This window comes from Lepidothrix coronata, unplaced genomic scaffold (assembly GCF_001604755.1).
Source record: "Lepidothrix coronata isolate B3197 unplaced genomic scaffold, Lepidothrix_coronata-1.0 Scaffold0, whole genome shotgun sequence".
Lineage (NCBI taxonomy): Eukaryota > Metazoa > Chordata > Aves > Passeriformes > Pipridae > Lepidothrix > Lepidothrix coronata.
The window spans coordinates 18,858,217-18,871,808 of record NW_016690180.1 but is presented as its reverse complement, the minus strand read 5'-3'; the positions used below and the strand labels follow the sequence as shown (position 1 = coordinate 18,871,808).

The 13,592-nt window shown below is 34.8% G+C and overlaps 1 protein-coding gene across 4 annotated transcripts in view; it reads right to left on the bottom strand.

Annotated features, from left to right (window-relative positions):
- Positions 1–13,592, bottom strand: part of TAPT1 (transmembrane anterior posterior transformation 1) — a 50,264-nt gene that overhangs the window by 27,551 nt on the left and 9,121 nt on the right. For 2 of the 4 annotated variants that reach the window (XM_017830879.1, XM_017831042.1), the window contains 3 exons: positions 13,462–13,580; positions 8,676–8,699; positions 629–791 (listed from right to left, as the gene is read on the bottom strand). In XM_017830879.1, the coding sequence (XP_017686368.1) occupies positions 629–791; positions 8,676–8,699; positions 13,462–13,580 (306 nt within the window). Of the gene's footprint in view, positions 1–628; positions 792–8,675; positions 8,700–9,353; positions 9,421–13,461; positions 13,581–13,592 lie in introns of all 4 variants that reach the window. The other 2 variants (XM_017831120.1, XM_017830949.1) reach the window with 2 other exon arrangements.

The window sequence follows — 13,592 nt, the reverse complement described above, 5'->3', positions numbered from 1 at the left end:
AGAAGTGCAATTAAAAATCTCATGCTTTACATTAATAATTAAACAGAACCTATTTTTTCACCAGAATTTATCTTGCCTCCTGAAAGAGAATTTCCTTTTCTTGTGTCACTACATTCATTCAACTTATTGCTTATGTACTCAGGCTTAAGTCTGCTAGCCAGGACTCAGACAGGTTAAGCAGTAACATGTGTCCTTGCATACAATGAAAGCTGTATTTCCATAATGATGGATAAAAAACCAAATTCCATGTTTTCTGCTATCTTCCTTCTCTGCTCTCTCTCTCGGGATCTTATCACTATTTCAAATCAACAGTTTCTACTTTGCTCAGTGAGTTCAAAACCTCATTCACTATCTTGCATTTCCTAAGACACATCTTTCATTTCCATTTCTCAGGTTTCATGCTGTGGAATTGATTAACAAGCTCCAAAAAGTAAGCAATTTGAAACAGATTCTAAAAACTTATTTTTCACAAACCTGCCTGTTTCACTGCCTCTAGGCTTATTATCATGGGTATGTGCACATTTGTGAGAATACCAGATATGCCACATTCTAAGGACCAACACCGTAACACAACATTTTAGATAGTCTGAAAAAGGCATGCTTCATATTCTGATACCAACATTCTTACCTCAAGCATGTTATAGATGATGTAGAGCTTTATGACAGACTGTCCCCTTATCAGATGATACATCATAGAGTAGTCAACATAGTGCATCATGAAGTAGCAGATGACCAATATAACTCCTTTGAGAATGTCACATACCTGAGCAGGTTGTAGCAAACGTCTATCACTGAAATACAAAGGGCAAAAAGTTCCACTAAATGTCATGTACCCACAAAATACAAGTGTTACCAAGTCAATAGGAATTTACAGAAGCCATTAATCAAGGATATATTTTAATGTGGTTTATTACTGCCCCTTCCTCTGACCCTCACTTCAACTCCATGATCATGATACACATTTATAGATCACACTCATGAACAGGATCACATCCTCTTATCTGCCACAACACTTTAGTTAAAACAGTGTATTTATTAAGAGCTCCCAGTTATTAAGAACCTTCTGCATGCATGCCCTTTGGTTTCTAATTTACCTTCCCTCTTCCAGCCAATCATTTATGATTTTGACTTCCTCAGTTACAGAAGCTGTATTTGCTATGACCAAAAAGAAATGAAGTTGTCATCTTCAATTTCAGTCTAATGAACCAGATGCTGAGGAATAGGTTGTAAACATAATTCTGTATCTTCAAGCTCTAAGCTCTGCAGCAGTAAATGCAAACAATTTGACATCAGAGCTTGAGGTTGGTCATGAACCAATGCAGAAGTTTTCTATCCACGGTCCCATGAGTAACCCAGGAGACTAAAGGAATCATTACACAATTTCTTTCTATAAACTAGAATTAGAGGAAGAAAATAGCTTTACCTCAATTGCCCCAACAGTAGCCATACACATAATGAAATTGCAAGGCAGTATTTACTTGTCTATTTACTTAGTTTAGTATGAACAGGATGCAAAGCAGTTAAAAAGCCTTCAAATGAAATCAAAAGGTTGACAATTAAATTAAAAAAAATGGAGGAAATAATTTCTATTATATATATTCTTTATATACCCTGAAAGGCTTTTACAGAAGTTAATGTTTCATAAAAGTTGGAACCAATTAGCAGAATGCAAGTTACGAATTTTCAATTTCTGTATTCTTAAATCAGTAGGTTATCCAGAAATTAGACAGTGTTCTCATTAACTGATAAGATGTTTAGAAAAAAAAAGTAGAGTTAGTTTGTAAGAATTTACACTATTTATCAAAAAACCCCATCCAAACAGTTACTTATGACTTCTGGGAGTCAAGACATTCTACAGACCCTGGGGACAAGACAAAAATCCCTGCTACTTCACTCTTTTTATTTAAATATATTATCAGAGCTGGAGTGTTATACTTAGTGTTTGTTGTCTTCCATTCAAAGAAAAATGCCCTGAAGACATTTTTGCATTATATTGCTATTATATTATTATATGGGCAAATAGATCATGCGTTTGCTAGGAGTATGAGCAAGAAAGTTTCCAGAACTCTCAGATTTACAGTATTAGACTCTGAACAAGGAGCAACTGCTCCTTTCACTTTTTACTGCATAAACTGTATTAAAATTAATTATATTCTGAATAATAGAATTCAACCTGGTCCAGCGTACGAGAACTGCTTAGAGTGGCTTTCTCTCCCTAAGAGACACCTTCCTGCTTTCAGAAGTCATCCAGTAACAATATCCACACCACTTATTTCAGATGAAGTCCTTGAGAAAAACCCTCAGTGAACCTTCTTCCTTTCCCCACCCTCCAAACTGAGTTTTAACTGAAAATACTAATTAAAAAACTTACAGAAAACTGAAAGTGTATGTTTTGCCCACTGCTTGAAAACCTATGACTATGTCTTTGCATGACACACCTCCCCCCAAAAATGCACCCCAACCTGCAAAATCACATTTTGAAAATTTACTGCCTTATTTAATTACATCTGACTTAAATTGTTATACTTATTAAAATATAATAGCATATATTGAAATGTGTATGACATTTAAGCAAGCTCATGATTATTATTACCATTAATATGCTGAGTAACACAGCATGTTCCTTTTTCTCCAACCTACTTTCATTCTGAAAGTGTACTCAGTCATTTCAGTACAAGTCTACAGACAACACTCAAACTCTGCAACACAGACTGGGATAAAGTGGTAAAGGTACTCCTACTCCACCACAGTAACGCCAGGTCTTAGCACGTGAAAAAGAGAATCAGAATTTGTTACTTAGAAAATTAGCATCCTCATACTTCCCAGCCAACAACTTCTTTATCACTAGAGAAGCAGTGAGCAGTACCTGGTAGAGTACACCTGACTAGCAAAAGAGACACTCACTTCAAAAGCCTATATTTTAAAAGTTTGGCAAGGTACCAATTTCAGTGATAGGATGGTGTCTTACTGAAATGCACCAGTAAGGAGAATCTGTTTATGAATCTTCTGAAGCAGTCAGAAAGATTCTCACAGGAAAATGCTTTGATGTCCACAAATCAATACAGACTGAAAATATCATGTCAAAGGTTTTCTGGCTTACAAGTAACATCAAAGATGCTCAACCACCACTACAGTCACGAGTCACAGATGTTCTGTACTCTATCACTCTTCTGCTTGTGTCGATTTTCATCTGTATGACTACACTCACTCAAGTGAAACCAATTCAGGAGAAGCCAATGTAAATGCAGACAGTAACCATCACAGGGGAATACAAACTCTGAAAACAGACTACATACAATCAAGAGCACAGCTGCTCTTCTAAAGGTGGTCTCAACTCTGCAGGCTAACACTGTATGAAGTTCCATACAAACTTGCACACAGCATCATCTACACTGGAAAGATTCAATTCAAAGGCTGCCCTAAAGAGGCAGATCAACTACTCTTGATTGCTGATGCCTTACAGGAATTAAACTTGTAGAACAGATTACACTCAAAAAACATTTTTAGAGAATTTTAGAATCATTTAGGTTGGAAAAGACCTTTCAGTTAATCAAGTCCAACTATTAACTGCCAAGTCCACCACTAAATCATGGTCAACACATCTTTTAAATACCTCTAGAGACTGTGATTCCACCACTTCCCTGAGCAGCCTGTTCCAATGCTTGACAACTCTTTCGGTGAAGAAATTTTTCCTAATATCTGATCTACATGACCTCTGGCACAACTTGCAGTCTTCTTGTCCTAACTCTCAGAGTGACTTGGATTTAACTTCTCAGTAGTGTGTATGTCTAGGAAAAAAAACTGCAGTAAACAATTTTTTTTCTGACATTTTAATTAAAAATACAATCTGTTAATGTTCTATTCAAAGTCGTACATAACTTCTTGTGCTTCTCATCCACACGGTCCAACATTAATGCTGTGACAATTTCTTCAAAACACAGTAGTCCTGGTATTGGCTGGGACAGAATGCCTTTTCTTCTTAGTAGCTGGTACAGTGCTGTGTTTTTTGGATTTAGTATGAGAATAATGTTGATAACACACTGATCTTTTGGTTGTTGCTAAGAAGTGTTTACCCTGAGTCCATGACTCCTCAGTGTCTCATGCTCTGCTAGTGAGGAGCTGTACAGAAAGCTGGGATGGAGCACAGCCAGAACAGGATGTCCCAAACTGGCCAAAGGGATATTCCACACCGCAGAGCATCACAGCCAGTATATAAACTGAGTGTGTTACCAGAAGGGGACCCTCTGCTGTTCAGGGACTGGTTGGTACCAGTCAGAGACTGATGGGCAACTGTGTTGTGTATCACCTGTTTCTTTTAGGTTCTGTTGCTCTCTCTCCCTCTTCTTATCATTACAATTATTATTACCAGCATAATAATTAGTATTATTATTAGCATATTTTGTTTCAATTATTAAATTGTTCTTAACCCACGAGGTTTACCTTTTCTTTCCAATTCTCCTCCCCACGGTAGGGGATGGAGTGAGTGAGTGGCTGTGTGTTACTTAGTTGCCGGCTGGGATTAAACCACAACATCTCAGTCACAAAAATATCCTCACTGTTTCAAACTTCCTCTGTTTGATGAGAGAAGAGCTGTCAGGATCTCTACCCCCTAGTCAGCACAAGGGATTACTGCAAAGGCTGACTACAGTAAACTGCCTTCTAGAAAGTGAGAAGAGTAAGAAGATTCTAGCATTTAAAATATATTTCAGTGTTCTTTCGTTGCACACTAAGAAAGACCCCTTCATATTGACTAGACAAGTAATCTATGGTTTACAACTAACATGCTTCTGACTGAGATGAACTATGTCTACTGTATAAGTCCACAGAAGCATTTTTATTGTAGCAGAATCCTTTTGCACTCTGGTTAATAACATTTACAAAAGGATTTCAAGGTGTGGTTCTGAATATAATATGGAATAGGGATAATTATTTCCTACAAAGACAAGAAAATCAAATAAATTAATAAAGTCTAATAATTTGTCACCTTTCAGCAAATATACAGAACTAACTGCAAAGCCTGCAGTTATGAAATGATATAGTCAGTGTTCAGTGAGAACTGAATGTTGCAGTTTTCCTATATGATTAGGCTCACATTGGTCCAATCTGTATTTGTTACAAATCATTCCTATCCTTTGCATTAAGCTATTTAATACATATAAACACACACAGGCTGATATGATTTTGTGCCTGTCATAACGTCCTAGCCCACCCATTTCACATGCTATATTTTCTGCATTCATTTTTTTCAATATGTTTCTATTTATTGTTTTTAGTAACTACTCAGTACCAACACTGAAAAGTACTTTCAGAACATCTTAAGCACTAATTAATCAGACTTCATGATTAATACAACACACAAATTCATACTGCTGTAGTCATCCACACCATGAGTACTACAGAATCTCAAAGAAACAAAGATAAAAGCTGCTAGTGGTAGCTACACAAAGGCCAAAAAACAAACAGGAAAAATACAGCATAGTGCTGATAATTTTAATTTCTCACCTGAAAGTAGGAACCCAAATTGTAAGAATTAGCCATTAGTGAGCTACTGTGATAACTCAGAGCAGGATACTGTACAACCTTCTAAGTCATGCTCTCTGAGATGCTCTTAACAGAATTTTACAAGTGGTTTCATTATGCTAAGTCTCAGGTTTCCACATTAACTGTACAGCATAGACTATCAACAAATCAAATTTTAAAACTTCCTCAAACAGCAAAGTACCTTAATACTAAAGAGTAAGGCTTATCTATTCTATTGCCCACTACATAAAATCTTATATTGCTACACTATTGCTACCACTGAATACCCCAAACTTTTAAACATGAGATGATCTTTCAATCTGCTGAATTCAGAGTGAAAATCCAAGCATTTCTCTACAGATAAACTCTCTTGCACTGTAATGTTAACGAGCAATACAGAAAAAAAACCACACAGAGACTTCAATGTTCTACGGCATGTACTTAACAAGATGTGGAAACTCCTCAGCCTTTGGGTACATTTATCATTACATCTACTAATTGACAGAAAAATCTCCTACAAAACAAAGCCTTACATCTCAAAATCATACAAACACAGAAGTGCATGCTTAAGGGCATATACAAGCTTATTATTCATTTTAACATAAGAAAGTTATGTGCAAGCCATACTACTATACCTCCCCATTCCACCACAGCATGTTTCTGTTTCAGCCCAGTCATTTAACAAAAGGAGGAGTGTGCCAAGCTGAGTGCTTATCATACAGTGTTTAAAGCAGTCAAAAGTCAAATTATGGCAAAATTTATACAATGCACTGACTGACATCAACCAAGAACTAGAAATTTAGAAAAATCGGTCTGTTACAGAAAAAATTTACTTTTTACAATATACTAAAAATCAAGGTTTAATACTCATACTTCAAACTTTCCAGTTTATTGTTTGTTCACCTTGAGACACATTTAGAAAGTGTGAATCCATGTCTTTCCCCTGTTCTGAAAACCACTGGATCTATGCATGTTCCCCCACTTTATGAAGCTAAAAGCAAGCAACTTTCCTTATAACTAGTTAGGAAGCATTACTTTGCTATTCTATAAAATTAATTAAAATGCTATCACATTAGAATGCTACCAAATATCCTAGCTACCCACAAATTTCTTTTACAAAAATTTTAGGAACAACAACACCACCACCAAAAAACCCTACTTTTTTCATGATTTGTGATACTTGTAAAAAATCCACTTTTTTACAAATACAGCCATATCAAGACCTACATAAAACAGCTACCCAGAGAAGAAAAATCTGGTGTGGAAAACAAGTGTTCCTTGTAAGCAAACTCACTAGATAAAGTGAAAGTTTAAGGAACTAGTTTCCTGTCTGTAATTTTCAAGGTCTGTCTATTTAGTATCATACTCAAAAAGCCATGATCTTCATCTTACATAGTAATAAGAGTTTTGTCTCCATCTACTGGTTGAGAACCATTAAGTTCAATCATCCACATGGTCTATAACTACACAGATGGTAATACCACTGGATCTGTAACGTTTGCTACCGAACAGCACGATGGATTTCACAGTACTTTACTAAAGAAACAAAATGGCTCAAGGCTTTCAGTGTATTGTTATCTACCCCATCAAGCCGTTTTTTGTTCCAACAGCTGTACAACTGAAGTCACTTAGCATTCAGTAGAGCATTATTAGGAAAAAAATCACAGTTTACCAACAATTATCTTTAATATGTTAAAAATCATAAGTAGCTAATGCACAAGTTTAAGTGAGTGATTTCTGAAAAAAACAAGACCGTGTGTTAAGTATTTTAACAAGCCTTGCTTATTGAATTTAAAGTTGTTAAACCATTTGGAACATGAAATGCACCCTGGACAAAGAGAAATTTGTTCTTGCTGTATAAAAAACCCTCCTCCCTACAGTTGTTTCTCGTATGCTTTTCAGCAACTGTCGCTGCACAACGAACAATGTTTTCACTATATTGTGCAATCTGCAGACAAGTACACTTGTCCGAGCACTTAGTTACTTTAGCATCCAACCCATACACACTCTGAATATATTATTATAAACTTAACTATGCACAGACTGTCATATGATGTCATATGACTTCTTAATTTTTGTCTTTCAGGCTTCCTGGTGCTCCTCAATTCTTTACTAGTCTGATTATATATGGTTTTCCAGTCACCTTAGCGTTGTTTGCGTTTTGGTTGTTGTGCTGTTTTTTTTTTAAACCAACAGGTATCTGAGACATTTTTCTTGTTTAACTGAACAGTTAATTGCATTTTAAATAGTTCTTTTCTTTTAGTCTGCTTAGTTTCATCCAAATAATTCAGATTACTCTCCTTTGAAGTTAAGACAGACAAAATTTCCAATACTGATGTCATAGATACAGTAATTTAAGATATGAATACGGTAACAGTGTAATAATGCTTTAGAGGGATATTTTCATATTAATAAAAAATAGACATATACATTTATAAACTTATTATAAGAGTAATGTTTCTATAAATGTTGTTTTATTTCACGGAAAAAAACCTTTTCAATTATACAGGTTTATTGTTCCGCTAATAATGCCCTGAAGAAGTCTTTTAGCACTGAGGTTACAAGTTTGAGCATGTATTTTACAGAAAACCTTTTCTAATTACATTATTTGTAGGATTTTTTTTTCCTGTAGTCTTTATCAATCTCTCAGTTCTCCAATGTATCCTTCATTAATCAACCGTGGTGTCATAAATTTCTAATCTTACATGAAGCACTAACAAAAATGATTAGATTAACACATAACAGGATATTTTCCTGTAAGCATAACTAAAGATGTCAGGGAAAATAAAAAATCCAAGCAAGTTTGTCTGGCGGGTATACCTGCCCACATAACTACACACTAAAACTTTTTAAAATGTCCAAAGTGATCCATTGGAAATATTCTACAATTATGCTCATTTGGCTTCAGGAAGAAAAGCTATTTTGATCAAATCTAATATCCAGTTTGAGGCTTTAAAAAGAGATACATCTTACAGTACCCAGGACTTCACTGCTGTAAAATTGTGATAATAAAAATATGTCCCAAATGAAGAATTCCAAGGTACTGAGAACTCAGTTTGCCAAGATTAGATGGCATTGCACTTCTTAAACAATAAAAAGCCTCTACATGCACACGACACAGCACGAGACCATGCTAAGAATGAAACAAAACCAACCTTGCTGTTAGGCCCCGATGAGAGCTGTCTCAAAATAAATTAAAAAAAAAAACAAAAACGAGATTTCAAATAAGTGACAACTAGAATAAGCTTTCATTAGGCTTTTATTTCTTTAACAACAGAATCAATTATAATTGAAGTCAGTAAACAAACTGCTAAAGTGCTGTATTTTATTATGTACAGAATCATCTTCAAGTCTAATACTACGACACCTGGCAATGAACTCTCAGGACTCCCCAGAATTTAGGTTAAGCATTACAAAAAAATACCTGCTTTAAGTACACACAAAAATAAAGCTATGAACCTGATTGAAGCAGTACTTAGAACAAACATCAAAAACCTTAAGGCACTATAAACTAAAGTACAGCAGGGGCTATAGTTTTTCCAGCATATCCTATTTTAAAATGGGCCAAACTGCTCTGTGGGCACTTTAAGCAAAAATGTTTTAAATCTAACATCACAACTTCCACAGTGATGCAAGTTACATATGAAAATATACCTACTACAAATAGCACTGAATCAATTTTGTGTGTTGGTTATTAAAACTAAGTGTTGCTTTCTCCTTTGAAGTACATTGGTTAATTTAGCTATTTGTAACCAGTCTTTTTACTGATTACATGTAGATGTGTGAATTTGGCTGACAGCACAGAAGGAAAAAGAAAATCAGGATTTACTCACCAAGGAGGAATCCCTGTGACACCACATTCCATCCTATAAAGGAAGTGAAAGTGCTCTTCCCTTCGGTCTGATTTACAAGAAAGAAAGAAAGAGAAGGTTGTAATGTTGCTACACTATGCACTGCTATGGAGAGGAGAAAGGACTACTTGGTCTGAGAGTACACTACCGAAAATAATGAATGCACCTCCCTTTTTTGATTGGTAGAAAGCTACACATTTTGGTGGGCAGGTGCACTACTTTCTCAATGAACTTAAGGTGACCACAGGAGCTATAGTCCTTCACCAAAAAAAAAAAAAAAAAAAATTAGGCTTGGGAATAAGTGTGCAACAGAGGTTCAAATCTATTTAATAATCTGACAATATGAACAAAGAAATAATGTCCTAATAAGAATGCCAGTGTGTTTTATTTTTTTTTCTGAGATGCTTTCTTTCTTGAAATAATGCTGTTCTATTTATTTCCTACTGAAAAATGTAAATCTGTGAATTCTTAGGAGGGCAATGGGAATTTTAAGTGTTACATAGAATACAGCTGAAGTTAATGATGCTATTGCTGACAGGACTTAAATTAATTTATTTCAGAGAGCAGAGTAAAAGCAAAATGCAGAACATGTATTTATAAACTATATCTACTTCCACGTGGAATAACTGTGAAGGTCTTGTCATTCAATCTTCACATATAAAAAAATCTTCTACTGTACTTTCTTGAGAAAACTAGAATTTGGAGGAGAAAAAAGTCTCACTTTCCCTATCAAGTCCTTACTTGCTTTGTAGAGATGATGTAAAATGCCTTCTGGAATAATTAAATTGGGAGTCCCATCAGAGTTTCACTAATACACAATTTTAGCTTTCATATCATGGTGTTTTACAAATAATATAGAAGAGTTTTTCCATATTCCCATATGACCTTTTACTGATGTGCAACATATTTTCAACAAAAACTAGTTAGCTCTATGAAAGTTTCAAAACAAGCAGCAATATTATTCTACCCAGAATCTCTGGGTCTGAAGTATTAAAAAAAATAAATCTGCATTTAAAAGGAAACTGTACCTTTCAGCCACAAACAGAGTTATTTTCAGGAACCTGTCACCAAGGACCGTAATTAGGAAGACAATTCCATCAGGTCCACTTCTCTCTCTACCTTAGATTGATTGTTAAAGCTAAGTATGTGTTTTTATGTTGTCAAAGAATATTTTAATAAAATGAGAGTAGTTTACAAGATTAAAGAGAGTAATTTAGGAAAATTCATGACTCAAAAGAAAACACAGTAAAACTGATTTTTTTTATTTCAGAAGATGTAATTTAATTTTGTGAAGTGTTTGTTAATTTTTTAAGAGCACAAGCACAGAAACAATGAAGTTGCACCTGCCAAAACTACCACAATGTGATGATTCAGCCTCTGCCAGTCTGATCACAGTGATTTAACTGGCAGTTTAGTTCACTTAATGATAGAATCTTAGATTCTTCTGACTGAAGAAGTTTTAGAGTCTTGCTAAAAACCAGCTTATTTAGCACCAATATAGCTCTCACAAAGCCACCAAACTAAATTTGCTCAAAAGGAAAGACCAAGTGATGAGGAATAACAAAAGTCAAACTGAAGCGCTTACACTGTCCAGGCAGAAAAACGAAACCACTTTCTTTAAGATACATTACTCTGTTTCCTTTCAGAACTCTGTAAAATGGAATATTAAAACCCGTGGAAGAGGCCATTAAGCATGCCCCATCCACTTAAGCACTGTGCACAGTATAACACAGACAGGAATTAGCCCATTTACATAGAATGTGGGTTTATTGTTTTATAGAAATAATGGGTAACAATCTTTTTCTACACTGAAAAGAGCAGATAGAATTATGAGGAAATAAATGAACTGAAGAGTAAACTGAAAGGGAGACAGAACACTCACTGCTCAATTATTTCACTGAGATGTTGAGAAAAAAGTCAAGATGAAGGGAGGAGCACTTTTATTTACTACACAGAATGGAATATGATGTGGCAGGTTCAAATAACAACTAGTCAACATTTATTTGATATTTGTGAGAAAGAGCAAGCTAAACAGCCACCTGCTTTGTAAGTACCTTTTGCAATTAAAAATGTGCTTTACCTATTGAACTCGTTTGTTACAAACAAATAGAAATGTATTTCCTAAGCTAGAAGAAAATCACAAATATTTTTTGCCATAATAAATCACATAGCATAACCAGAAAAACAACAAAAAAAAAAACCTCAAAATCAAAGTGCAGGTTGTGAATATTTGGAAGTAAGTACATCTGAAAAAGTTCCATTAGATATCACAGACAAGAATTCTAAATCTTTCAGTAAAAAGCCACCAACATTAGAACATGAATGAATTAGACAAAGCCTCAAGTACTGAACAAGTAAAGAGATTCTAGGGATCTAAATTCCAAACACATTGGAGAAAACTCTGACAAAAGAAATCGCTTCAGCAGTTGTTACAAAAAAAAAGCCTTCTTCACTCAAGATCATCTCATTTTCACTGTACCTTACCTGGTAACACTTTCAAGTTAACACAGTTAAGTTAAATAGATTAAACTGGATTCTACCCTGCCTCACAGACTAAAAATCCTGTCAAGCAAGCAGACTAAGTGTTAACACTGCAGGTTCATGTACCTACATATACACACATCACGTATGCGTGAGTGCGTGCGGTGTTTTCAGCATCATTTGCTTCAGGATATTGAACAACAACCAAAACCAGCAACTGGTCTTTCAAATTTTTAATCATAATTTCAGAAGGGCAGAAAACTTCTTTGTCAAAACGCAAAACTGAGTTTATAGACAAGGAAAAGCATTCTTAAACAAAAAAAAAAGTAGTAAGATCAAAATGACACATTAAAATCCGTTACATTTATCTGAATTTTAACATTTTAGCAATACCATCCACGTGGATATCTAAAAATAGGCACATAATTTGACTTGTCATCAGGTTAAAACCAAATAGCTGTCACTTTTTAACACAACTAAGAAAAATCTTTTGATCTAATCAAATCTGAGACTCGGCTCAAAAATAACAGCACAATAAAACATTAGAGACTGCCACCTAGTGCCTATGTTAAGCATCACTAAAGTACAAACATTTCAACTTCAGACTATACTTTAAAATATTATTTCTTGTGCAACTAGACTAGCATTTGCTCTAATCAGAACATACATTTGTAAACTATGCATCTAAAAGCCCTTCACATATAAAAGACAATATTAATAACACTAATTCAAGCAACTCAGTTAAAAAAAAAATAAAAAAATCTGTAACCATAAATCAAGTTTTGGGAAACCTGGAATAAAAACCCTGAAGTCTTTCTTCATTCAGGAAAAAAATTACAACACTAATACAAATGCTCTTTTTCTTTTGAGCTGCACTTAAGGCTTACAAAATCAGCTTTACTGTAAAGTAGCAAATTTTATGAAGGAAATTAATTCTATCCAATATTCTATGCATATGCCAGAAAGGAAAACTAAAAATCCTATGTATTAGCAACTTCTTCTTAGTATTGATCTGAACAGGAAAGCAAGGAGTTAAGATCTAAAAGTTCTTAATATTCTGATTAGTTTTCCTCTCTAAGAGTTACTCTCCAAGATTCTTCAAAGGAAAGAAAAGAACACATTTTATTCAGAGATCCTTTTGGCAAAGTTTACCATGAAAATAAGGAAAATTTTTATTGTTAACTAACAAACAAACAAAACCACCAAAAACCTTCTGTTTCAATATCAAAAAGTCTATCAAAAGACATGGGCCAAGTCAGTCAGCCTTAGAAATTTTGAAACAGTGTTCAAATAGATGTTAGATAAAAGAACAAAACTGTAAGGTAAGGTTACATCTCTGTCCTTTACTAACCTGAATATGCCTAAGTGGTGCTGTTATCAAACTGTTGTGTCTGAAGGAAGCAATGATGACAGTTAGTGACTGGTGGCAAAGCTTAAAAGTCCCATACACACACCTTTGCTTTGGCTAGTTTAGACCAAAACTTCTATTTTACAGTGGAAGAAGTCATCAGTAGTTCAAAAGGTACAGAAAGGCAATAAAATGAAGCACACACACAAATGGAGGAACATTATTTAAGGGTATCAACACCTTTCTCTTAAATCAACTTACCGTAAGCCATAGCATGGCAAAGTGATGAACCGGAACATTGCCAGAAAGACTCTCAAAGGAAGCAGGGTGAATACATAGAGAAAAGCATCCAGGCACAAAAAGATTCCAAAAAACATCAACTAAATTACAAA